Source organism: Pan troglodytes, chromosome 10 (genome assembly GCF_028858775.2).
Source record: "Pan troglodytes isolate AG18354 chromosome 10, NHGRI_mPanTro3-v2.0_pri, whole genome shotgun sequence".
In the NCBI taxonomy this organism is placed as follows: Eukaryota; Metazoa; Chordata; class Mammalia; order Primates; family Hominidae; genus Pan; species Pan troglodytes.
Window position 1 is genome coordinate 29,396,310 of NC_072408.2, and position 25,208 is coordinate 29,421,517.

Consider the following 25,208-nt stretch of genomic DNA (forward strand, 5'->3'; position numbering starts at 1 on the left):
ACTGGGACTGCAGGTGCGCGCCACCACGTCCAGCTTATTTTTGTATTTTTCATAGAGACGGAGTTTTGCCATGTTGGCCAGGCTGGTCTCGAACTCCAGACCTCAAATGTTCCACCTGCCTTGGCCTCTCCAGTCGCTAGGATTACAGCCGTGAGCCACCACTCTTGCCCTTCCCCCAAATATATTTCTGAAACACAGTTTACACTTGCAGTCATGCCAATGAAACTAATCATCTATCAATCAATGAACATTGCTTGAAAGTCAAGTTTACATAAAACATAAAGGGAGATAAAGAGTAATTTCATTTTTAATAAGTAATTACACATGAAAGATTAGCAAGGATTCCAAGAGTATTATTATCCATTCCTACTTAACTGAAAACTTAACATACCTTTTTTTGTGTTTAGAATTTCTTGAAAGATGAATGGACATTGTGGCCCACTGTGAGAAAGCCATGGCAGAGTCAGTTAAGAAACATCAGTTTAGCACTTCTGAATCTTATCTTCCAGCAACTTTAATACTGAACAGCATATCCTTTAATACTGATGGCTCCATACAGTATAAAGAAAAGCTGTATTTCTCTGCCTCCGAAGCCCTAGACGCTTACATTGATGATTTTCACTTAAACTATGAGCCTCCTGATATTAATGATACAAAGGTTAACCTGGATCAGAGTCCTCTTGAATTTCTTGCTAAGTCAAATAGTGGTAAGCTTTCATTATTCTCTGAGTTCAATTTTTAATTATCTATAGAAAGCTGATGCTTTGAGAAGATGCATACTCTAAAAGATTTTTTTCTTGGAAAATAATTATCTTGAAATTTATGAATCTTTTTATACGATTCTTGTATAATTTTACACTTAATTTTATACTTCCAAAACTTTTCCAGCAATGGATTGCTTTTAATGGGAGTTAATTCCGGAAAACACATCCCGGCATTGATTTGAGTGGCAAAGCTCTGGCTTTGGAATCTAAAGCATTGGACTTCATGACTGAAAGTGTTACAAAGTCACTTAAATTCTCCAAGCCAAAGTTAATCCCTTTGTAAAATGAGAATAATAATAGTAATACTCCACATGGTTATTATGGGAGCTCAATGAATAAGAGAACATTCTGTAAATTGTTGCATGTATAAGGTCCTCAGACTTTCTGTAGCGCAGTGAAGAAAACACTGTAATAGAGGTCAGGCAACCTAAGGTCTGTTTTCCAATCTATTAATGACTGTTGAGATATGAGAAGAGCTGCTTACTTTCTCTGGGCTTTAGTTTCCTCATCAATAAGATAAGGAGATTGAACTATATGTGCTCCATAATTTAAAAACTCTATACTATGCAGATGGCAGAAAAATTCAATTAGCCCATTCCAGTATTTCAATATTTCTCATTTAAAAATTCTTATTTGTAGAAGTTGAAAAAAATACCATGATAAAACTAAAACTGGGTGTGAATCTGAATTTGTGGTTGATTGACCATAAAGCCATTGGGGAAATAAATTCCTCTAATAATAACTCATTTGTATTAGTAGAAATACTATTACTACCAGTAAAAATGCCTGTTCTTCCACTAAACATGGTCTTTTAAAGACTGTATGCTAATTTAAACAAGAGTATTGAAAAATTATACATTACAAAACTAAGGTGGCATTTATTGCTACTGATTTTAGACCATTATGAAAACATTTACCATAGTATTGTATGCTGTACTTGATATGCAAAATTAAAATAGATGAAACAGCTTTTTATTCTTTCATAATTGCAAAAACAGAATTAAATGAGTAAATGAGAATTCTTGCAAGTCAGACAGAGTCCTATGTAAGATAAAGCCATGTTTCTTTATGCTAAGTTATCTGATTATAATATTTGACGTGGTTTGATAAATGCAGAGATGTGATATGGGGATTGAGTGTGAAAGTGGTGTATGAGTATCTACATTATCTGTGCAATTGAAGTGCAAAATATGTTGTAATTTATTCAATAATACTGCTGCTTTTCCTGATAAGGATTTTCAATCTTCTTTTGAGGTTTGGTGGTAGAAAGTTTTTCTGTATCAGTTTTTCTTTTGAATCCACAGAGAAGAGGCTGTGGAGCAGGCACTTGTTAATAACTTGAAATGTGATACAGGCAATTGCTCTTTCCCTAGTTTCTCTCGAGTTATTAACTCCACCATCAATGTTATTCTTGGCACTTCTTCACAAAAAGAAAAATGAACACTATATGTTTTTTCTGATCATCAGAGTGATATGTACTCTTGGTGATATGGTTTGGCCCTGTGTCCCCACCCAAATCTCATCTTGAATTGTACTCCCATAATTATCACGTGTTGTGGGAGGGACCTGGTGGGAGATAATTTGAATCATGGGTGCAGTTTCTCCCACACTGTTCTCCTGGTAGAGAATAAGTCTCACAAGATCTGATGGGTTTATCAGGGGTTTCTGCTTTTACATCTTCCTCATTTTCTCTTGCCGCTGCCGTGTAAGAAGTACCTTTCGCCTCCCACCATGATTCTAAGGCCTCCCCAGCCATATGGGACCGTAAGTCCAATTAAACAGCTTTTTCTTCCCAGTGTCTGGTATGTCTTTATCAGCAGTGTGAAAATGGACTAATACATACGGCAAGAAAATTTCAGAAAATACGTAAAGATAAAGCAGAAACCAGGCCAGGCATAGTGGCTCATGCCTGTAATCCCAGCACTTTGGAAGGATGAGGCAGGAGGACTGCTTGAGCCCAGGAGTTCAAGACCAGCCTGGGCAACATAGTGAGACCCTATCTTTACAAAACATTTAAAAATTAGCTGGGCATGGTGGTGCACACTTGTAATCCCAGCTACTGGGAGGCTGAGGTGGGAGGATCGCTTGAGCCAGGGAAGTGGAGGCTGCAGTAAGCTAAGAGCCTGGGTGACAAAGCAAAACTGTGCTTCAAAATAATAATAATAATACCAAAACCAATCATAATTCTAACACCAGAGAAAACTACTATTAATAATTCTATATAAATTTCCCTTTTTTCTAGGCAAATATGTATTTCAGAATTGTACTATCCCCACTATCCTATAACCTTGTTTATTCATGTACTGATATATTTGTGACTATCATTTCATGTTATTAAAATAGTGTGATATCTTTATATTAAGTGGTTCTATAATATTTCATTGTCTCTATCAAGACATTTTAGTTGTCACTAATATATTTATTATTCAGAATGTTACTATTGCCACTGTGATGCATACATGTTTGGGTAGCTGTCTAGTTATTTCCTTAGGATGCATTTCTAGGAATAGGGTTTCTGGGTGAAACCGAACGCACATTTTAAAAGTTTTGGTTCCTTTTGTTAGACTGTCTTCCAGAAAGGACATGCCTATTTAAACACTCCTACCAATGTAGAGAAGGGTCCTTATTTCCCCATAATCTCAGTGCCCCTGGATATTATGAACTTCTTTAATCCATGCCAATCTGCTGGGTAATAATTGGTATCTGTGTTTATTTTGCATCTGCTTGTCTTGTTTTATGAATTGCCTTTACTTTGTTTTGCGTATTTAAATCTTTGTCTAGAATATATTTTGTTGTTACATAGGTCAAAGCCTAGTTTATTTTAAAAAACAATTCCACTTGCCTCCCTTGTAATAACCTGAGTTCTCATATATACTTAGGCTTCTTGACTTTTTGTTCCATTGATTCATCTGCATTATTTCTGTACTATTATCACTGTATTTTAATTACATTAGTCTTAAGTTGAATATCTTAGATGGGATGGGGTAGAGGGTTAGGAAGGAGGTATGCCTATTCTTACTCATTTATCCTTCCAAATGGATTTTAGAATCATTGTTCACAATTTGCAAATATTAGTCTTTGGATTACTTAGATCGGATTCTTAACTGCCCTTCTGGGCCCTGACTGATCCCTTTCAACCCATTCTCCACCCGCCATCCATACGGTTCTTCCTAAAGCAGGAATCTGCTTCTGTCATTTGTGTGCTGAAGACACCATGATGGCTCCCCATCATCCTGGGGATAAGGCTCCGACTCTTTAATATAGTCTCATTGGTGACCTGGCTCTTACTTAACAATCTAGCTTCAATTTCTCTCTCTGCCCTACCACACACACACACACATGCACCCTCTTTCCCCTTCCACTGTACTCCTTTCTAGCAGTCCTGAACTGCTGCTAGCCCATGGACTGCACCAGGCACATGGTGCCTCCCTGCCTTTCACATGCTGGAGTTCTAGCTGGAGTTCCCTCTAGCTGGAGTTCTCTCCTCTCCGTCCCCCTTTTCTTCTGTAAACCTTTCTTTCCAGCCTTGATTTAGATGTCACTTTCCCAACACCACCCTCCTCCCTGCAAAGTCTGGTTTAGTTGTTCCTGTTGTGTTTTCTCTTGGCACCTGTAACATCCCCTAGGATGGCATTTAACACTATATTGTAAGAACCTGTCCACTGGCTTCTCTCCCCCACGAGACTGATAAGGTCATCCAAGCTCTGTGTCTTGTTTGGCATTGTAATTCACATTGTAACTTGGCACTGAGGGCACACAGTCAATTCTGTTGAAGAATAAAGCAGTCTACAACACTATGATCTTTATTTTTTCCATTCAGGATACCCTTTCTATTGGCAGTATGGCCGTTATGAAAACTATTACTCTGTCCTTCACTTTTAAGGTGATGCTTATTTCTACTTCACATATGTTCAGTAGGAACATGATCTGAACAATGCTAGGTGATGGTAGCACTGCGATCCTTATAAGGCATGGTCAAGGTAAGAGAGAGCGAGGTGACCCACAGAATTAATGCCCTTGGGAATCCTTCCAGGTCTTTACAAAATTCTCAGGGTTCTTTTGAATTAACTTGTATTAACTCAAAGAAATAACATTTCCTCAGAGCTTGTCTCAGCTCCCATTTTAGTTCTACTAGTGTAACTCTGCTTGCACTAAATTCATCCAGTTGCTCCTATGTGTCATGAAAGAATAGCTTTTGCTCATTTTCATGTGTGATAATTTTTATAGAAAAATGGCAAAGAGGATATGTGAAGCAGGTGTTTTTTACAACTTTTATCTCTGAAAGTTTAGACTTTTAGAGTAGAAAATTCAAAAATTTAAAAACTAAATAAGAATGTGTTCAGGGATCCAGGCCCACCCCTTCCTCCCCCAATCTGACTTATTTAGGCTCATCCCTTAAAGCTCCCCTCAGATGTCCCACATGGTTTTGTCAAAGCGCCCACTGGCTGGCTTAGCTGCCCTTGCCCCTGGTTAGTGGTAGCACCTGTGCAGATCTTTGTGCTCACCACATTTGACTGCAGACATCTGTTTCTGTGAGTTCTGTGAGGCATCAACAGTGTCTCAGTTACTACCATTTCCTCAGAGGCTGGCATACTTAAGTGAATGGATAAATTGACAAATTATCCTAAAGGATTACTACCTCAGTGTGTCAGATAAAGCCATGTTTGTCTAAAATGAGGAAAAATATGACTATACTATGTATATTTAATACTCAGCCTCCTCTAGCATAGAAATTTGCACAGAAATTTAGGGGATCCTCTGGAAAAAAAAAGTTATTGGCACTCTTGCATTGGATTTTGTCATTGTCTAATTCACTGTGTTGTTGTTCTGTTCTTGTTGTATAAGGAATTTTCCCCCAGTGGGATTTATGAACTACTTCCAGACATGTATTTTGTCTGTTTTTGCTTTAAAAGTCAAGTGATTTTCCTTTGTACAGAAAATATGCTTTGGGAGAACCAGAGAGAAAATTCCCTTGAAAGATTATGACAAAACCCAGAATGGCTTTTGCTTGAAACATTAATTCTTTGAATAATTCTCTCTTAGTTTTTTTATGCTTGTGTGTGGAGAAAATGGCCCAGTAATGCTTTAATGGCCTATTTTGTGGATGTGAGAGTTGTTCTTCTTTCTCAAGAATGAAAAATCGTAACTGTTGATTTGAAGGTAGACTGATCTGGAAACCAAAGGAGTTGTAATGGACATAAGAAGGAAAACATTCTCATCACTCTCAAAATCAACTTTGAGAGAGATCGTTTGAGTCTTTTCTTCTAGCTTGAGTGTCTCTGGGATATTTTGCCATATAATCTATTTGTAGTTTTGAGATGGAGAAATCAGGAATCTGTTTAAAAGACATCTTGTTATTCTAGGGGTGACCAATTTATTTTTCAGTCTATGCTTGTCTGATGTTGAACCGACAAATTGCATATTTTTATTCAGCAGCTAATGTGTGCTAAGTAATGTGCTTGGAATTAGAGGGATAGAGTCAGGCCTGGTATCTATTCTGAATAACTATGATCTCTGTCTTCAAAAACTTCATAGTTTAGTAGTAATTCAAATAAGCATAACAGCAACAATTATACTACGGTGTAGAAAGTGCTGAGATGGAAGTATGCATGAGGTGTTTTGGGACCAAGAGAACAAGCACCTAAAGCTGGTTGGAAGGTTGGTGGAGGCTTTCAGGAGAAGTGACCCTTCAGCTGAATTTTGAAGACCAAGTAGAAAATATCAGGCCAGAAAGAAAGGAGTGAAGGACATTCTAGAGAGAGGTGTGGGTATGTGGAAAGGCATAGCATATGTTCAAGGGGTTGTTTGTCATTCAGGATGGATAGAGAATGGTGTTGTTTAATTCTGTTTCCTCAGAGCTTGTCTCAGCTTCTATTTTAATTCTACTAGTGTAACTGTGCTTGTACTAAATTCATCCAGTTGCTCATATGTGTCATGAAAGAATAGTTTTTGCACATTTTCATGTGTGGTAATTTTTAATAGAAAAATGGCAATAAGGATATTTGAAGCAGATGTTTTTTACAACTTTTATCTCTGAAATTTTAGACTTTTAAGTAGAATATTCAAAAATTTGAAAACTAAGAATGCAATGATAGTTCAAAGGGACATTTTATGCTGGATTATTTATCATTCTTTTCTGTGGTTCTTTCTAACTCCTGGAATAACTATTTAATCTCTTCACAACCCACCTACCTGAAAGAGTCATTTTCCACTTGCTATCCAGTCCTTAATGAATCCACTTAAATTTGATCTCTGCTCCTCCCACTTTGCTGTAATTGGTCCCTGATTTTCTCCCTCACCCATCCAGCCTGTACATTGTGCTGTTCTATGCTGTGTGCTTTCACAAATGCCATTCCCTCTTTCCTGGAACGCCCTCCCCCAATACACACATGTTCTTCCTTTAGCTAACTTCTGCTTACCCTTTGAAACATAACTCAAGCTCAGCCTCTTCCAGAAGGTCTCCCTAATCCTTTTCTGCCTCAGTGCTCACTTCTTGCCACCCTACATGGCACCTCAGTTCACTAGTAGTAGCATACTCTGTGATTAGTAATACTATTAGTACCCTACTAACGGTGGTATACTAATAGTAATAGGAATACCTAACATTTATTAGGCATATATTACAAAATATATAATATTTACACATATGTATATATGTATATCTGCTACTAATAGTAATGCCATTTATTAGCCTCTTGTTATATGCCAGGATTGACTACATGCTTTAGCTATTAAACTGCAATTAGATTTGCACCAACCTAATACATTATATTGTTTAATCCTCGTAGCCAAACTAATCCCCATTTCACAAAGAAACTGAAACACAAGGAGCTTATGTAAAATGCCCAAAGGCACAGAGCTGTTGAGTATTGTCCTTGGGTTTTTACCCAGGCACTGTCACCTCACAACTCTGGCTGTAGGCCAGCACTATATCATATGCACTTTGTGTGTGTTACAAGTAAAGCTATGGGATGTAAAGCTGAGACCAAGACAAAAAAAAGAGAGAGAGAGAGAATGAGATCCCAACACTCACCTTAGACATGATGATCTGACCTTTAAAGAAGGGCCTAAATTGACAAAATTGATTTCGTATTTTATTTCTTGTTTATCTTACTAAAAGCTAATTAGTAGGAATATAGCCAAAAAGGTAAGAGAAGCGCTTAAACTAGGGAAAGAATCAAGGAGCCTGGCTGATTAGCTCTTGACTTGTTAACTATTTTGTCTGTCATTATAAAAAACTATTTTGTGGGGCAGTAAGAAACAGTACAGTGGCCAAAGTACTGGGGTTTGATTAAGAAGAACTAGGTTTGAATTTTAACACTCACCTGCTCACAGTGTAACCCTGGGCAGGTTATATAACCTCTTTCTCTTTATTTAATGTACAAAATGGGAGAAGTAATACCTATCAAGAGTATATATTGCAGATTAAATAAAGTGATAAATGTGAGTACACCTAAAACAGTTATATGTAACATCATCAGAACCCTCAAAATAATTTGTGGAATAAAATGCAAAATATGGTATTTGTTAGGGGTTTCAACATTCATAACCTTTTACTCTCACTCTTTCTAACAACTTGCCATCGCTCTCACCCCAAGCCATAACAAAAATAACTGCTTTCATAAGAACAACTATGTTCTCATTCTGAGAGGGAAAGTTGTTCTTGATCATTGTGTATAGAAGCCTGTGGCATATATCTAAATGGCCCTCAGACTTTACATACACCATGTGGAGTCTTGGCTGACAGCGTACAAAAGAATTTTTAGTGTTCACAGTGCGTTTGGTAGCCAGCATGGATTTTTGTAGCACTTCCGGTAAAATTGTGATTTATGTAGCTGACTCTTTCAGGCAGTTCAAGTAATTTATTATATCAGAATTTTGCTTGCTTAGTTATCTGTCCCAGTTACGCCCTGAAACTTGAAGTTTTACACTCTGTTTATTTATGACCTTCCATTTCTCTCTCTCCTGCATTATCATATGATAGACAGATATGCTGGAAAATTGTGTAACGGAGCTGAGCAAGACTAGGAGGACTTGGGAGATCAGTAGAGGATTCTGCAGTCTTTATGGAAAATTGGCTCCCAGCGGGCTCAGATTTTGAATGAATAAAATAAGAAGTTGAAATTTTTTAGTCGAGCTTAATTACTTTAACTGTTTATCTTCTGTAAATTTAAAAAAAAACATACAAAAATAACAAGAGGAGAGATATAAAATTATTAACAAAAAATTCTGGACCAAGATCAATAAAATTAAGCTATATGCTTTGGGTTTGCATATTTTTATTCATTTAAATTGTTACTATGTATACTAGATGTGTAAAATAAGAGTATGTAGTATGTAGATGAACATACATGTTTTAAAAAAGAAGACAAAAGAAGACATTCACATGCCCATCACCCAGCTTAAAATACAGAATATTGGTAACCATGTTAAGCCCCTCTATACCCCTCAAAGATTTCATCATCCTTTATCTTCCCGAATATAAGGTTGTCCTGTGTTTTTAAACTTATTTATCTTTTTTTATTTTTTATTTATTTATTTATTTATTACAATTTCTACTCTCCCATCAGTGTACATTTTGGTTGTTTCCAGATCTTGCCAATATAAATGATGCCCCAGTTAACTTCCCTCTACTTGTCTCATGTTACACACACGCTAGGTTCCCTAGAATGCACACCATGAAGCGGCCTGGCTGGGTTATGGGCCTGCACCAGTGCAGCTGTGCTGGACCAGGCCAGACTGTTCTGTGTCCCCTCCCATCAGCAGCATGTGACACCCATTGCTCCACTGTTACTTAGTTTGCTCAGGCTGTCCTAACAATAGGTCATAGACTGGGCAGCTTAGACAGCAGAAATTTATTTTCTCACAGTTCTGGAGGCTGGAAAGTCTGAGATCAAGGTCCCAGCAAGATTTGATTTTCTGGTGAGGGCTCTTTTCCTGGCTTGCAGATGGCCACCTTCTCTTCATGTCCTCACATGGCACAGAGAGAGAGAGAGAGAGTGAGACACACACACACACACACACACACACACACACAGATCTAATGTCTCTCCCTGTTTTATAAAGACACCAGCTCTGTTGGATCAGGGCTTCATGCTTAAGACCTCATTTTAACCTTAATCAGCTCCTTAAAGGCCCTATCTCCAATGCAGTCATATTGTGAAATGGTCAAGGTAGGGGGAGGTTAGGGTTCAACATATGAATTTAGGGTGGATGGGAGACACAATTCATTCCATAGCAATTAACAGATGCTTGCAATTGTCGGAAGTTAGATTTTTGTTTTTTTTGTTTTCAATCTAGTGGATATAAAATGATATCTCATTGTGGTTGTTGGTAAACGTTCACAACAAACTTTACAATTTTAACCATATTTAAGTGCGTAGTTCAGAGGCATTAAGTACATTCATATGGTTGTGCAACCGTTAACACAATCTATTTCCAGACCTTTTTTTCATCATCTCAAGCTGAAACTCTACCTATTAAACAATAACTCCCCATTCCCTCTACTGTCAGCCCCTGGTAACCACCATTCTCTTTCAGTCTCTAGGAACTTGACTACTCTGGATGCCTCATAGAAATGGAACCATACAGTATTTGCCCCTTTTTGCCTTGCTTATTTCACTTAGCATAATGTCATCAAAGTTTATGTTATAGCATGTGACAAGACTTTCTTTCTTTTTTAAGGCTAATATTCCATTGTAAATTATTTGTAAACAGAATATTTTGTTTATCCATTCATCCATCTGTCGACAGTAGGGTTGCTTCCACCATCGGGCTGTTGTGAAGAATGCTCCTATGAACACGGGTGTACAAATGTCTCTTTGAGTTCCTGCTTTAAATTAGACTAAGGGTATATCACCATGGTTTTTAGTTTGCATTTCCCTGATTACTAAAGAGGTGAAATAGCTGATCTTACTTTTATTGGTCGTTACTGGCCATTAGTGATTGTGTTTTCTCTTCTTTAAAATATATGTTTATATCTTTTACTATTTTTAATGGGTAACTGGTATTTATTTTCTTTACTGGTTTTTAGAAGTTATTTATGTATTCTGGATACTAATCCTTTGTTTCTTTTATGTGTTGCAATTTTCTTCTCTTGATTTCTGGTATTTACAATCTCTTTATGGTGGCTTTTTGTTGAGTAGAAGCCCTTAATATAATGGAATTTACAATGTTTTCTTTTGATGATTCCTTATCTTGTTGAATAATTATTCTTCCCTGAAGACATTCAGATATTAATTATTTAAAATTCCAGTCAAAGCAAACATGGATATTTTAGGAAGTAAAATGTAACGTATAAATTTTATTTCTTTTTTCTTTTTTTCTTTCTTTTTTAGAGACAGGGTCTCACTCTGTCACCCAGGCTAGAGTGCAGTGGTATGATCACAGTTTGCTGTAACCTTGAACTCCTGGGCTCAAGTGATCCTCTTGCTTCAGCCACCCCCTGCAAGTAGCTAGGACTACAAGCCTGCATCACCACGCCCAGCTAATTTTTATTTTTTTTTATAAAGATGGGGTCTCACTATGTTGCCTAGGGTTGTCTTGAACCCCTGACCTCAACCATCTTCCTACCTCAGCCTCCCAAATTGCTGGAATTACAGGCATGAGCCACTGCACCTGACCCAAACTATGTATTTTAAACAAGAATGTTTGAGGTTAAATTTGAAATTCCATTTAACAAGTTATTTATTGACTCCTACTATGTGCCAGACACCATTAGAGGTCACAGATTATTTGTCCTCCTGGAGTTTATATTCTTTGAAGGAGAAAAACAATAGCCAAATGAACAAATAATATGATGCCAGGTTGTCTAGATGCTATAAAGAAAGACTAAAATAAATTTCTGTTATTGGGTCCAGAGATCTCTCCCACCCATGTGGGTTATGTAGAAAGCACAAGAAGAGTCCAACATTGGAAGCAGAGTGTGGCTGAAATGGTACAAATGATACCCCACAGGCAGGGGTTCTAGCCCCGGCTCTATCACTAGTTCTGTAAATTGGGTGAAACTCACATTCAGTTAAATGTGTGGATTGAATTAGATAATCTATATGACTTCTTTTGCCTTGAAACATTTTCTTAAGTGTCTGAAACTCAAAGAGATTTTACTGTGTTAAACCTCTTTGGGATAAACTGTTTAGAAGGGAAGAATATGATCAATTTAAATTTTTTTCTAAAGCTAAAAGAACTTAGTTCATTTCCAATTCTGATTCTTAACTCTGTGTGTCAGGAAGAGTAATTTTTTATCATTTCCAATAAAACCAACTTTAGATTCTAGCTGAAGCACTGTAAATGGAAAGCCATTTGTAAAGGGATTTCCCTATAATTAAGATGACTCTGCAGAGAAAGCTATAAAAGCAAGTCTTCCATGATTGGCTGCAAAAAGTAAAGCACTAAAATTGCCAAGTAATACTATAGATTTCAAAATTTATATGTATCTTTTAGAGCTAGTCTCATAAAAGGAATGATTATTTAACAGTCTAAATTCCTGAAAATGGTTTTCATAGTGGGAAAAAAAATGTAACACATACTGCTATACTTCTTTATCTACGGACATTAACATTTAAATTTCACATTGGAAATGTGTGGAAAATCTTTTCATGGAATGAATGCTAAGTTAAATGTGACAGGTGATTGTGATAAATCACTACTTATTACCTGGAGGAGAAGAAAAGAAGGCTTTGTTGCCTAATGAAGTATAACACAACACACAAAGAAAATGCAAAGATAGACCATTCTTGAAGTCGAACATAAACCATTTTATGTCTCTGAAAAACTGAAGGAAAGGATATGAATCATATGCCTCTCATCCACCTGAGGGTTATCCTGGACTCTGACTCTTTTCAACTTGAAGCTTTAGTGTTTTTGCACAATCACACTCTCAAGTGTGCTTAAAGGATGTTATTTGACTGCCTTTGGCAACTTCAGTTAAGACCTTGCCAATAGAGATGAGTGAAGCCAGAAATTGCTTAGGCTGTGGCCAGGAGTCACATAGCAGAGGGTGTAAGAGCACAGCTTATGAAATACAACTTCTTAGTTTCCTACTTCAAATTCTAGTTCTGTCACTTATAGTTAAAGAAATCTGGGCAAGTTATTTAACCTCGGGAAATTTCTACTTTTCTGTAAAATGCAGATAGTGGCAAGTTAATCCATGTCTTTACTGACTAAAAGAAAAAAAAATGTGGCCATCTTCAGGTACTCAAAAGTTACAAATGCCATTTCCCTCTCTCTCCACATTCTGTTTCTGGATTTTTTGAATTTGTGATGAGAGTTTTATTTTTAAATAGTGATCTTAAAAGTTACAGACATTTGGCTGGGCGCATTAGCCCATGCCTGTAATCCCAGCGCTTTGGGAGGCCGAGGTGGGAGGATTGCTGGAGTTCAAGAGTTCAATACCAGCCTGGGCAACATGGCAAAACCCCATCTCTACTATATATATATAGCATAGTATAGTATAGTATAGCGTAGTATAGTATAGTATAGTATAGTATAGTATAGTATAGCGTAGTATAGTATAGTATAGTATAATATATATATAATATATTTTTATATATATTATATATAATACATATAAAATACTCATATATATATATATATATATATACACACACACACACACACACATATATATATATATACGTACACACACAAAAATTAGCCGGGCATAGCGGCACACACATGTAGTTCCAGCTACTTGGGAGGCTGAAGTGGGAGGATCACTTGAGCCCTGGAGGTCAAGGCTTCAGTGAGCCAAGATTGTGTCACTGTGCTCTAGCCTTGGCAACAGTGAGAGACCTTGCTCAAAAAAATAAAAAAGTTACAGATATTCTTATATCTGCTACAGAGACTGACATATTCTGTATTCTGCCCTCACTGGGCCTTAAGCAAGTCACTTATACCCTGAGCTTCAATTTTCTTCTTTATAAAATAGAATCAATCCCAATTCATAAGGATTATAGGTCTCTCATAGACTCTGATACACCTTATCACTACATTAATGGATAAGAGCAGGATTATGCACAGTTTTCTTAAGCAGTGGTTTTAAAACTTGGATTCCAGTATGAGTTTCTAAGAATCTTGAAATCCCTCAAAATTATATGTATTTGAATTTATATGTCTTTGTATTTCAATACATTCTTAAAAGAGTTTATGACCCCAAAGAGATTAAGAACCATTTCCTCAACATGAGACCAAAGAACTTTATAAAGCAAGACCTGAATGTGACCTGACCAAATGTGTCTATACAAATCGATAAGGAAAGTGTTCATTAGAATGGAATTTGGTTCTCACTGGAAAAAGGGAAGAAACCTTCCTTTTTGGGGAAAGAAGCATGGGAAAAAGGAGGATGGCAGAAGGAAACATTGGCACCATCCAGGGAAGAGAGGGTACCTCAGCTAGTGGTCTTCAAGTGTTCCAAGCCCAATAACTAGATCATCCCTGATGTAAAGATAGAGAGGGGTTGTTGCTGAGAGCTCCAAGGGCTCCAATTACAATGGCTTTGCCTTCTCTTTAGATAAAGCTTATTTTGTTTCCATTCCCTACTTGCCTTGTGACCTTCTGGTTTTATTTTTTCTCCCATGCAGTTCTGTTTATAGCAAGTGTTCTATACCTGTGACAACAAATGTCTTACTATACTTCCACCAGTCTCATTATACTCCAGTCCCCTTGGTTTGGTGATGCATTTCTTACTTCTGAGAAATGGGGCCACTCTTGACTTGCTGATAATGCAAGTTTCTACACCTACAAGGGAGAGGCCCAAAGATGAGAACCATGGTAAAATAACCAAGGAGCTGAATGCCACCTTGGAAGCCCTGGTAGGAGACAGGCTCCTGAGATCCTCTCAGTATTCTCACCTCCCCTTCACAGTCCCACATATGTTATTTTCCATTATGAGCTTGTGTAGGAAGAAATACCTACCTCATAGGGTTATACGATACTTAAATAAAATAATGCATATAAAATATGCAACCAGTCCTTGGCACATATTCAGTGTTACATGTTCTGCTCTAGTTCTGTCACATTAAAATACTCACCTTGTGACAATCCTCTGCTTAGATAGAAATTTCTTTCTTTCTTTTTTTTTTTTTTTTTTTGAGACGGAGTCTCGCTCTGTCGCCCAGGCTGGAGTGCAGTGGCGCAATCTCGGCTCACCGCAAGCTCCGCCTCCCGGGTTCACGCCATTCTCCTGCCTCAGCCTCCCGAGTAGCTGGGACTACAGGCGCCTGCCACCACGCCCGGCTAATTTTTTGTATTTTTAGTAGAGACGGGGTTTCACCGTGTTAGCCAGGATGGTCTCGATCTCCTGACCTCGTGATCCGCCCGCCTCGGCCTCCCAAAGTGCTGGGATTACAGGCGTGAGCCACCGCGCCCGGCCTGCTTAGATAGAAATTTCTATATCAACTGACTCACATGGTAGGACCGCTATGCTGTAATTTGTCATCAGTCTCCCATAATAATAAGCATAGTATCACTTGTCTTTTTCCCTTTGTTACACAGAAAGTCAGATGATGACAGTAGATGGGCATCGTATTAAAAAGAGAGAGAGAGAGAGAGAAATCTCGCATCTTCTTAATGCTTGCTAAATGGAGGAAAATGGCAGCAATGAAAATGGGTACACTCTATATGACTTTAGTAGTGCTATTATACTCAATGAAACAGTTAGGTATAGATAGTATTGTTTTGTTAGTAGGTTTTCATGTTCTATTTGAATATCACCTTTAAGATCTCTTTTATCAGAGCAGTAAGCAGAGCCAATGAACAAATATTTATCAAGTGCCTATAATGTACAAGATGCTCTGTGGGAAACAAAAATGATTAAGAAATAACGCCAGCTTCAGCGGTTTTTTTCAATCAAGCCCATGCCCAAGAAAATATTAGCTTTCCTGATTTGCTTACTGTCATTGGAGTAATAGAAAGTTTTAGCCAGGCGCGATGGCTCATGCCTGTAATCCTAGCACTTTGGGAGGCCAAGGCAGGCAGATCACTTGAGGTCAGGAGTTCAAGACCAGCCTGGCCAACATGGTGAAACCCCTTCTCTACTATAAATACAAAAATTAGCTGGGCATGGTGGCAGACACCTGTAATCCCAGCTACTCTTGGTTGGCTGAGGCAGGAGAATCGTTTGAACCTGGGAGGCGGAGGTTGCAGCGAGCGGAGATCATGCCACTGCACTCCAGCCTGGGGGATAAGAGTGAAATTCTCTCAAAAAAAAAAAGTTTTATTTTTCTCATCTATTATTACTAAAATTATCCCAATAAATATAGCCAACAAACATGGAGATTTGGTTTTGCAGAAATGCTTTCTGGCTATTTCTTCTCTACAATGTAATCTCAGTAAAATCCTAAGAATAGACAGTTCTTCAATAGAGGCTTCCACCTATTTGAAAACATCTTTTATTGCACTGAAAATGTGATAAGATGCAGAAGCAGACTGTTGCTTTGATTCATAAGAGAGTAACTGAACCACTCTGAGTCTCTGCTCACTGCCCTCATGTCCATGCCCTCATGGACAGTCTTGTAATGATAGCACAGCTAACTTTTGAATGTATGGCCTTTAAGACATCGAGGAAGATAGCCTCCATTTTAAACTGTTTTCAACTAACTTCTCCAAGACTTACTTTTCTCACCTGGCAAATGCGATTCATTCTTTCACTCAAAAAAATTTTTAAACAAATCAAGCTCTAAAGTCCATGTTTTTTGCCCCATAAGAACTTAAGCCCCTTGAGGGAAGAGACCAGAGGAAAAAGTCCACATCCAGAGAGACTGAGAGTTGGGATTTGAGGACAGGGATTCTGATTTTTTTTTTTTTTTTTTTTTTTTGAGACGGAGTCTCGCTCTGTCGCCCAGGCTGGAGTGCAGTGGCGCGATCTCGGCTCACTGCAAGCTCCGCCTCCCGGGTTCACGCCATTCTCCTGCCTCAGCCTCCCGAGTAGCTGGGACTACAGGCGCCCGCTACCACGCCCGGCTAATTTTTTTGTATTTTTAGTAGAGACGGGGTTTCACCGTGTTAGCCAGGATGGTCTCGATCTCCTGACCTCGTGATCCGCCCGCCTCGGCCTCCCAAAGTGCTGGGATTACAGGCGTGAGCCACCGCGCCCGGCCCTGATTTTTTTTTTTTTCCTTGACACAGAGTCTCGCTCTGTTGCCCGGGCTGGAGTGTGGTGGCATGATCCTGGTTCAACCTCTGCCTCCCAGGTTCAAGGAGTCTCGTGCCTCAGCCTCCTAAGTACCTGGGATTACAGGTATGCACCACCATGCCCAGATAATTTTGTATTTTTAGTAGAGACAGGGTTTCACCATGTTGCCCTGGCTGGCCTCAAACTCCTGGCCTCCAGTGATCTGCCTGTCTCAGCCTCCCAAAGTGCTGGGATTACAGGTGTGAGCCACCACACCCAGCTCTGAATTTTTTATATTCTCTTCAATACCTAGTGGAAAGAGCCTTGGATATTGTAGCTGCAAAATTTATTTAAAAAAAAAAAAAAGTGTGTAAAGGCCCCCAAGCCCTGGCCTATACTTAATAGAGTAAAAACCAGAGATTCAAAGACTTTCAGGAAAAACAACAAGAACCAAAACTGGCTTGTGGGTCTTTTTAAGGTAAAATTAAGCTATATGAAACTAGAATCTTGACATATTTTCTCACACAAAATTTCAACATAGGAATTTAATAGACGAATGGGTTAGTATTCTTTCAAATGAAGGCTCTATGTATATTTAAAGAATTCACTCCCTCATGGAGAAAGCAAACATTTCTGGATGAAAGTAGGTCCAGTGTGGTTTGTAACATGCTTTTAAGTGTTATTTTAGTACATTGTTTCAGATTTGGTTTAATAATTAACCACGTTCTTTTCCCTGTGTTTTTACATTGTGTCCCTTCCAGAAATTGACTTCTGTGGAAAAATTACATTTGAATGTTCACTTGAGTTAAAGCTTTAAAGCAAATATTATGACTCAAGATTATAATTAGAGGCTTTAGAACTACCAGTCATCGAAGACATGGCTCAGTGGAATCCAAGCTTATTGTTATTAGGGAGCGGAGATGAAGTATAGGAGCTTGTATCACCTTTTGCTTCAGGAACATGACAGTGCCACTCTGATAACTCTGTGAAATGCTGGTCATCACATGTGTTAGGCTTCATGCCATTTGTGTCGTTAAGGCTTGTCAGCACTATGTGCTGCAAAGTGTGAGGGACTGCTCCAGCCAGGCTCATTCATTTTAATATGTCTTGTCAACTTCCCAAGAATATCCTAATGTACTAAAACAAATATTTTCTTGTGGAATAGAGCCTCCTCAATTACACCAAAATCCAGCCATGCAATTCAGAACTTTTGTTTCTAGAATATGATAAATGAAAACAGAGAATTAAATTTTGCATGCTAATATGCATACTTGCAATAAAGAAGGAAAAATTACCTGAATGGTGTATTGTGTTTCAGAGAACAGATTTAACATTCCTTTAATGATAGCATTTAAAAATGATTGTTGAGTAGCTACTACTTGTGAGTCTTTGGAAATACAATGGTGCAAAACAGACTTAGTCCCTGCCCTTTTGGAATTCATAGTTTGGTGGGGTAAAAAATAGATGCATAACTCTAAACTGTGATTATTTATATAAGGGGTGTTTAACTTCAGCCCTATTGACATTTTGGGCCAGATCATTCTTTGTTGTGGGAGCTGTTCTGGGCATTGCTGGGTGTTTAGCAGCATCCCTGGCCTCTAACCACTAGATGCCAACAGCAACCTCTTCCCCAGTTGTGACAATCAAAAATATCTCCAGATGTTGTCACATAATCTCAGGAAAGGAGCAAATTCACCCCTGGTGGAGAGGTGCCCTGATTTATATGAAGGAAAATTACAAGAAATTTTGAGAATACACAACAAGGAAAACTAGGCCTAAATTGGCAAAGCTTTCAGAGAAGTGGCATGGTGATGTTTGTATTAAACTCTGATGAGGGGTTAACAAGACTAAAAGGGCTGGAGGAAGCAGGAGAGGAGGAGGGAAAATGAGAAAAGGAACAAGCTATTTTAGACTTCCTGCTGAAGGCTGGTTCCTTGTACATGTTAGTTAGGGGAAATCCCTTGAAAGCAGGGCAGTGTTAGGGTCCTGTTCAGACCCCTGCTTTCACTGGAGGCCTAGGTACACAGGGGAACTCAAGGAATTTTTATTGAAGGCATAATGTATATTCCCTCTAACAGGCACAGTGATGAGCTCTAGGAGATATAATATTACCAAGCCATGTTCTCTGGTATGTGTGAGCTCACAATCTATTTAGAACAAATAAGGGATCTAGAGAAAGCCTGCTCTGAAGAGATGACATTTGAAGAATTGTGAAGGATGGGCAGGTGCCAGGTGGCTATGGCTTTCCCCAGCTGCTCCAAGCAGAGTTGGGGAATTTCTCCTCGATGCTTATTTTGTGGTTTGTTAGTGCTTCTGTCATCGTCCTTACAGCTCTGGGCACAACTAGATCTAAATGATCAAGTATTGGAATTCACAAACAAATCTCTTTCCTTTCTCCCTTTCTCCCCTAGCCTTCTCCCCACACTCCTGCTCTCCAGCCCTCTCAGGCTCTCCCTTCCTCTCACCCTCATTCCCAGGCAGGCAGCCTTCTCCCCCATGGAGCCCTTACACACTCCCAGCTCCAAGACTAGCAGAAGGAGATTTTCTTCGTTTGTAAAATTTCCGACAAAGGGCCTCAAGTTGAGTCCTGCTATGTCTGAGGGAATGACTCCCCAGCTCTGAATCAGTCACTACACCCAGGGGATCCACTGTTCTGATTGGCTAGAACTAGGTCTCTGCAACCCCTTCTTCAAATCTGCAGGGAAAATCAGCTCCACTCAAATGGCTTGGGGCTGACTTGGGGAAAGACGTATCCTCAGATAAATCCAGATACTATTAGAAGAAAAGGGAGAAATGGATGCTAATTAGACAAGAATATTACTCGTCCACTACAGTAACTTACTCACCCTCCCCAAATACACTGTGAGAACTGCTACAGTCAGCTTTGACACTTGTCAGACATATACTTGACACATGGAAAATATTCAATACGTACTGTGGATATTTGCTGAATTAATGAGTGAATGAGAAAGTGAACTGATATTTTCACTTTGTTTTGTGTACTGAGCTCTGATGAAATGAAGAAGAATCAGGGAAATCAATTAGGAGTCTGTTTGGTAGTCCTGCCAGAGATTTGGCAGACTTGGTTGTTGTGTTGAATTTCAGGATTGCAGTCTCCTTAGCAGTACGGAAACATCTTAAGGATAGGCACCGGAATCTACCACAAAGAAATCATCTGATGAAGAGCCAATAGTAATAGAGTCTTTGTAAAGTGAGTGTGAGCTGCCTTGACTGATGAGAAAGAACATCTAAGTATTCTTCATCAAAGGAATGAGTACAGCTGTCATAATGCTTTGTAGGGCAGATGATGGCCCAGCAGCCAGTGGCAGGCTAAGCAAGGGCCTAATCTGTAAGCACATGTGGTTAGAAAATGGGAAGGCACAGTGTACAATGACATTTGGAGCTTAATGTCCATGGAAATGAATTACTTGGACCATGCAGGGATGGTCAGAGAGCATGAGAGCATGAATCCTGGCAAAATAGCATCAGTGCCAAGTTCTCGTTTGTCCTGACTCAGTGCCCTTTCTTCTTGACACCTGCAGAGTCATTTCTGCAGAAAGAAGCAGGACTGTTTCTCATCAGGATTCTATGCTCATGTCCAGGACTGTGAAATGTGGAGTGGTGATGCTGACTATACCTCTTTTTAATTGAGACAGTAAGGCCTTCTCACCTTCCCCAGCTTACCGGGGATGGGAACAGAACATGAGACACTGGCAGAAAGAGAAGCCAAGAGAAAGTGAGGACAGAGCACATTTATCAGGGCAAACTAAGCAAATGCTTTCAGAATATAGGTTATCCAGATACTCCTAGCTATGGGTGGTTTATATTCAAGACATTTAAGAAATGTTTCCTCAGTTTTCTCTAGAGAAATACTATACTACTTGTTGTGCACAGATAGTATTTATATTCAGAAGATAATATATACTTTAGTTATAAATATATTGATTTTTAATTGAACTTTTGTTTGACTCTTTTAGCATTTGGTTTTAAAAGTAAATATGCTTTTTTGTTGTTTTTTTTGGAGATGGGGTCTTACTCTGTCTCCCAGGCTGGAGTGCAGTGGTGCAGTCTCAGCTCACTGCAACCTCTGCTTCCCATGCTCAAGCAATTCACCCACCTCAGCCTCCCGAGTAGCTGGGAGCACAGGTGCACACCACTATAGCTAGCCAATTTTTTTTGCTTGTTTTTTGTATTTTTGGTAGAGATGGGGGTTTCACCAAGTTGTCCAGACTGGTCCCCAACTCCTGAGCTCAGTTGATCTGCCCACGTCGGCCTCCCAAAGTGAAAGATAAATAAACTTTTATGTGTTTTTGAGACTAATAAGCTTGTTCTTCCCTCTGCCTAGAGAATCTCCCCTCCAGAAGTGGGCTGGTTCCTTCTTCTCATTTAAGTGTCAGCCCATGTCACGTCCACAGAGAGGCATTCTCTTTCTGATAGTGCTTCCTCTCTCCCACTCTGGAACTCTCAGTACCCGAAATTCTTAGTAGGTATAAAATAAATATTTTATTAAATGCTACATGGGAGACACTTGCAAATGTCTCTATATACTCTTTATTCTATTTATATTTTTATCAAACTTCTCATCTAAGGAATAGCAACCCCTTACATTTGCTAGACTATCTTAAAATTATTCCTTTTTGGAAGCTCCATTTAAAATTTACGTTTGCATAATTTTTCCACCTCAGTGACATTTCTCATTAAACTCTTAACACTTTAAAACTGCTTATGTTGGCTCAAATTTCAAGGGTAATTCCATCATTTTGAATTTCTTCATTTTATACCTACTGTCAGAAAGTAATTACAATAAAAAATCACTTATACTCACTATGGTTTTTCATATAATAGTATAAATGACTGTATTTCAATATACATGTGTAAATTTTATTACTTTATTGAGTCCCTTTAAAAATTGATGTAACTTAAAGCACTGTAAATTCTCAGAAAAATGTGTTATAAGATCTACTGGTCATCTATTCATATGGGAAAGTACGTATGTGAAAATATGTCTGTATGCAAGTAGGATGCATAACCCAGATCAAGGAGTCAGTTCAGTTTGGGGAAAACATAATGTATACCATCCATAATGGAAGCAAGACAACAATGTAAATGATAAGATGTGAGTTACATTGGTTAAGAACAAAATGAAGCTATTATAATATATGTGACTTAAATAACATGGCAGTCCATCTGGTCACTTGAAGACCTGTCTCCAAATCTGTCCCCAGATTCATAAGTATAAGGTCATGACAGATAATAACATATGTCTCTTCCTTCCTGAGACCTTTCTGCCTTGTGTTTTAAATAAAGAATGACATTACAAGCTTACCACCTACACCAAACCTATTTAAAAAAAAAAAAGGAACTGAAATACATGATCTAAAAGTAAAATATAGTCTTGCCTTGATTTTCATTTGCATTTGGCGTTTTAAAACATGGCAAAACCCAGTAATGAATTTTTACTTTGAGCCATTTCTAAATGTTTTGCTGGAAATTAGCTGTAAATATTACAGTCTCTGGAACAAGTTAAATTGGAAATGTTGCTCGTGCTAAATGAAATAATTAACTATGAATGAAAATCCTGATAGAAAAATGTACTTTTCACACATCTTTTACAGATGTGCTACACTGCATGGGAAATTTCACATGGAGAAAGCCAAATAACCACTGTCTTTCCTTAGAGATATATTTAAAAGGGGTAAGAGGTATGAAAATGAATGTATATGCTATTATCCATCAGCCTAGTACTTGCTGCAGAGGATAATTTCGATTCTTTGCTGTATGTACTTAGCCTAAATGATTGTTTTACATGCTTTATGTCTCTAATGCATTCAGAGAGAATCAATAAATTATATTTATTATTCAGAGGCAAGAGACATTTTGTAATCTATCCAATGATGAATTTCTAATGTATCTATTTTACTTTAAAATGTTACTTTACTTCTAATTTTTTTCTCTCTTTAGGGATTAATCACAATCATAGCAACCTATTACACATTTTGACTTGAAATTGTAAATCATCTTGTTACATATTTTTGTACTTTCCAAAATAAGACATTTTGTTTAATTATTCAAACCAAAATAATGGTGCTGATCTCTGTGCAACATAATCTAGACCTCTGAGAGGGCAAACATGCATATGGAAACAGAGGAACCAATTGAAATAATGTATTTTCTTACAAGGTTTTTAAATATTCAAAATCAGAGGAATGTTTAACTTCTATGTTATTGTAGAAATCTGTTTAGGTGGGAAAGATACTGACTCCTAGAGGATAAAATTGTATTTCCATCATCTAGCACAGTGCGTTGCACCCTGAAATTACTGAATAAATATATGAACAAATGAATTAATTAATTATAAAGGAGCTGTGTTTCAAAAAATGCTTCCCTGCAATAATAATAATAGTATAGCTGAAGATTGGTTTTATTGAAGGAAACCAAAAGATAATAAATTTAAAAGAAAAAATTCATATATTCCTATAAAATGTTATGTGGAGCTACTACCAGCTAAAATGTCCTACGGTCATTTTAAGTAGTTGTTTGAGTACATTGATCAAATTGAAACCAAAGAGACATCAAAAACCAAATAGGAAATGTCTTTAATCCTGAAAATAAATATGCACTTGAAATGCCCAGTGCTTCCAGCAGCTGAGCCTACAGAAGAAATGAGGAAGTGACTCAGGTTCTGAGAAGAAACAGAAAGAGGGAAGGGATGACTGGTATGTGAGCCCCAGTCAGGAAACTTGGGGCTTCCAGGAGGAAAACTAGACCATAAATCTGAGGGTGATGTGAGCCAAGTTTAGAAAAATTATAAATTCCATGAACTTGACCATCCTTGTAAGACTGAAATGTTCAAGTATATATTGTTTCCCATTTAGTTGGAACTCATCATACCAAGAGATGGTACAGACTGATCAGCTTTAAGTAGGCCCAATCCCAGTTAGCAGCTATGTGACAATGGGCAAGCTACTTAACGTCTCTGTGCTTCTGTTTCATTTCCTGAATACTGCAGATAAGAATGCCTCATCAAGCTATTGTGAAGCAATACTTATAATTAATTATAATTAAAATATAAATTAAATTATAATTTAATTATAATTAAATGAATTAATACTTATAAAGTGCTTATGACACTACTTTGATTAAAGATTTATGAAATAAAGTTCATTGAAGATAAATTATTAAGAAAAGCAGAGAGACTTAGGCTATATCTCTAAATGTTATGCCTCTCCATGAAAATATTTCTTGTAACTACTTCTAGAAACAGAAAACTTTTGGCAAGGCTATTAGTCTGGCTCATTCATTCATTCATTCGGCAGTTACCTACTGAGCATCTACTGTTCATCAGGAAGTATTCTAGATACTGAGGATATAGTAATAAAAATAAACTAAAATCATGCTCAATGTCCTCATGGAATTCATAATATAGAGGGGGAGACAGCTAAGTAAACAGTAATTCTGTATAGTAAATCTTGTAGTAAACAATATATGGGGTGCCGCAGGAGCTCAAACTAGCACATCAACCCTTTCACTGCATGAATAGTAGGTGGAAATAGGAACAGATCATGTGAAACATCCCGAAAGAGGGGATGACTGGGTTGAGACTAGAAGGATGAGTATGGGTAAGGCAGGTATAGGGAAAATGAAGAGTATTTTAGAGACAGAGAATTCCAGATCATTGAAGTTAGATGGCAAGGGGGAAATGAAACTAAAAAAGTAGGCAGGGACCAGGTAACAGAGAAAACCATATGCCATGTTGTCTGGACCTTAAGATCAATTGGAAACAGTATTCAGTTGCCTGGCATGCTTGCTCTTTAGCCTCTCACATTGTATATATATATTTTTGATGGGTACATAGTATGTATTCATGGGGTATATGAGATGTTTTAATACAGGTATATCATGTATAATAATTACATTAGGGTAAATGGGGTATCCAGCATCTCAATTATCTTTTTTTGTGTTGCAAACAATCCAAATATATTTCCTTATTTTTAAATGCACAATAAATTATTTTTGACTGTAGCCACCCTGTTGTGCTATCAAATGCTAGATCTTATTAGATCTTATTCATTCTATCTATATTTTTGTACCCATTACCCATCCCCACTTCCTCTCCCTCCTCCATCACATTGTATTTGTTTGGAATTTATTTGGGGCAAAAGTGACTTGTAGCATAACTCAAGGATCCTGCTTAGAAATTAATTGTATTATAGGTTAATCAAAGTGGAATCAGTACAGTGATTTCTTGGATATGACACCAAAAACACAGCCACCAGAAGAAAAAAAAGGATAAACTAGACTTCTCCAAATTAAAACCTTTTGTACATCAAAGT

General features: G+C 37.9%; 1 protein-coding gene across 18 annotated transcripts in view; it reads left to right on the forward strand.

Annotated features, from left to right (window-relative positions):
* GRIP1 (glutamate receptor interacting protein 1) overlaps positions 1–25,208 on the forward strand; it is a 716,800-nt gene that overhangs the window by 423,310 nt on the left and 268,282 nt on the right. For 3 of the 18 annotated variants that reach the window (XM_016923071.4, XM_016923072.4, XM_054664152.2), the window contains exon 2: positions 408–707. The exons of the other annotated variants lie outside the window; for them this stretch is intronic. In XM_016923071.4, coding sequence (XP_016778560.1) covers positions 425–707 — 283 coding nt within the window. In that variant the 5' untranslated portion in view covers positions 408–424. The remainder of the gene's footprint in view (positions 1–407; positions 708–25,208) is intronic. 18 annotated transcript variants of the gene reach the window in all.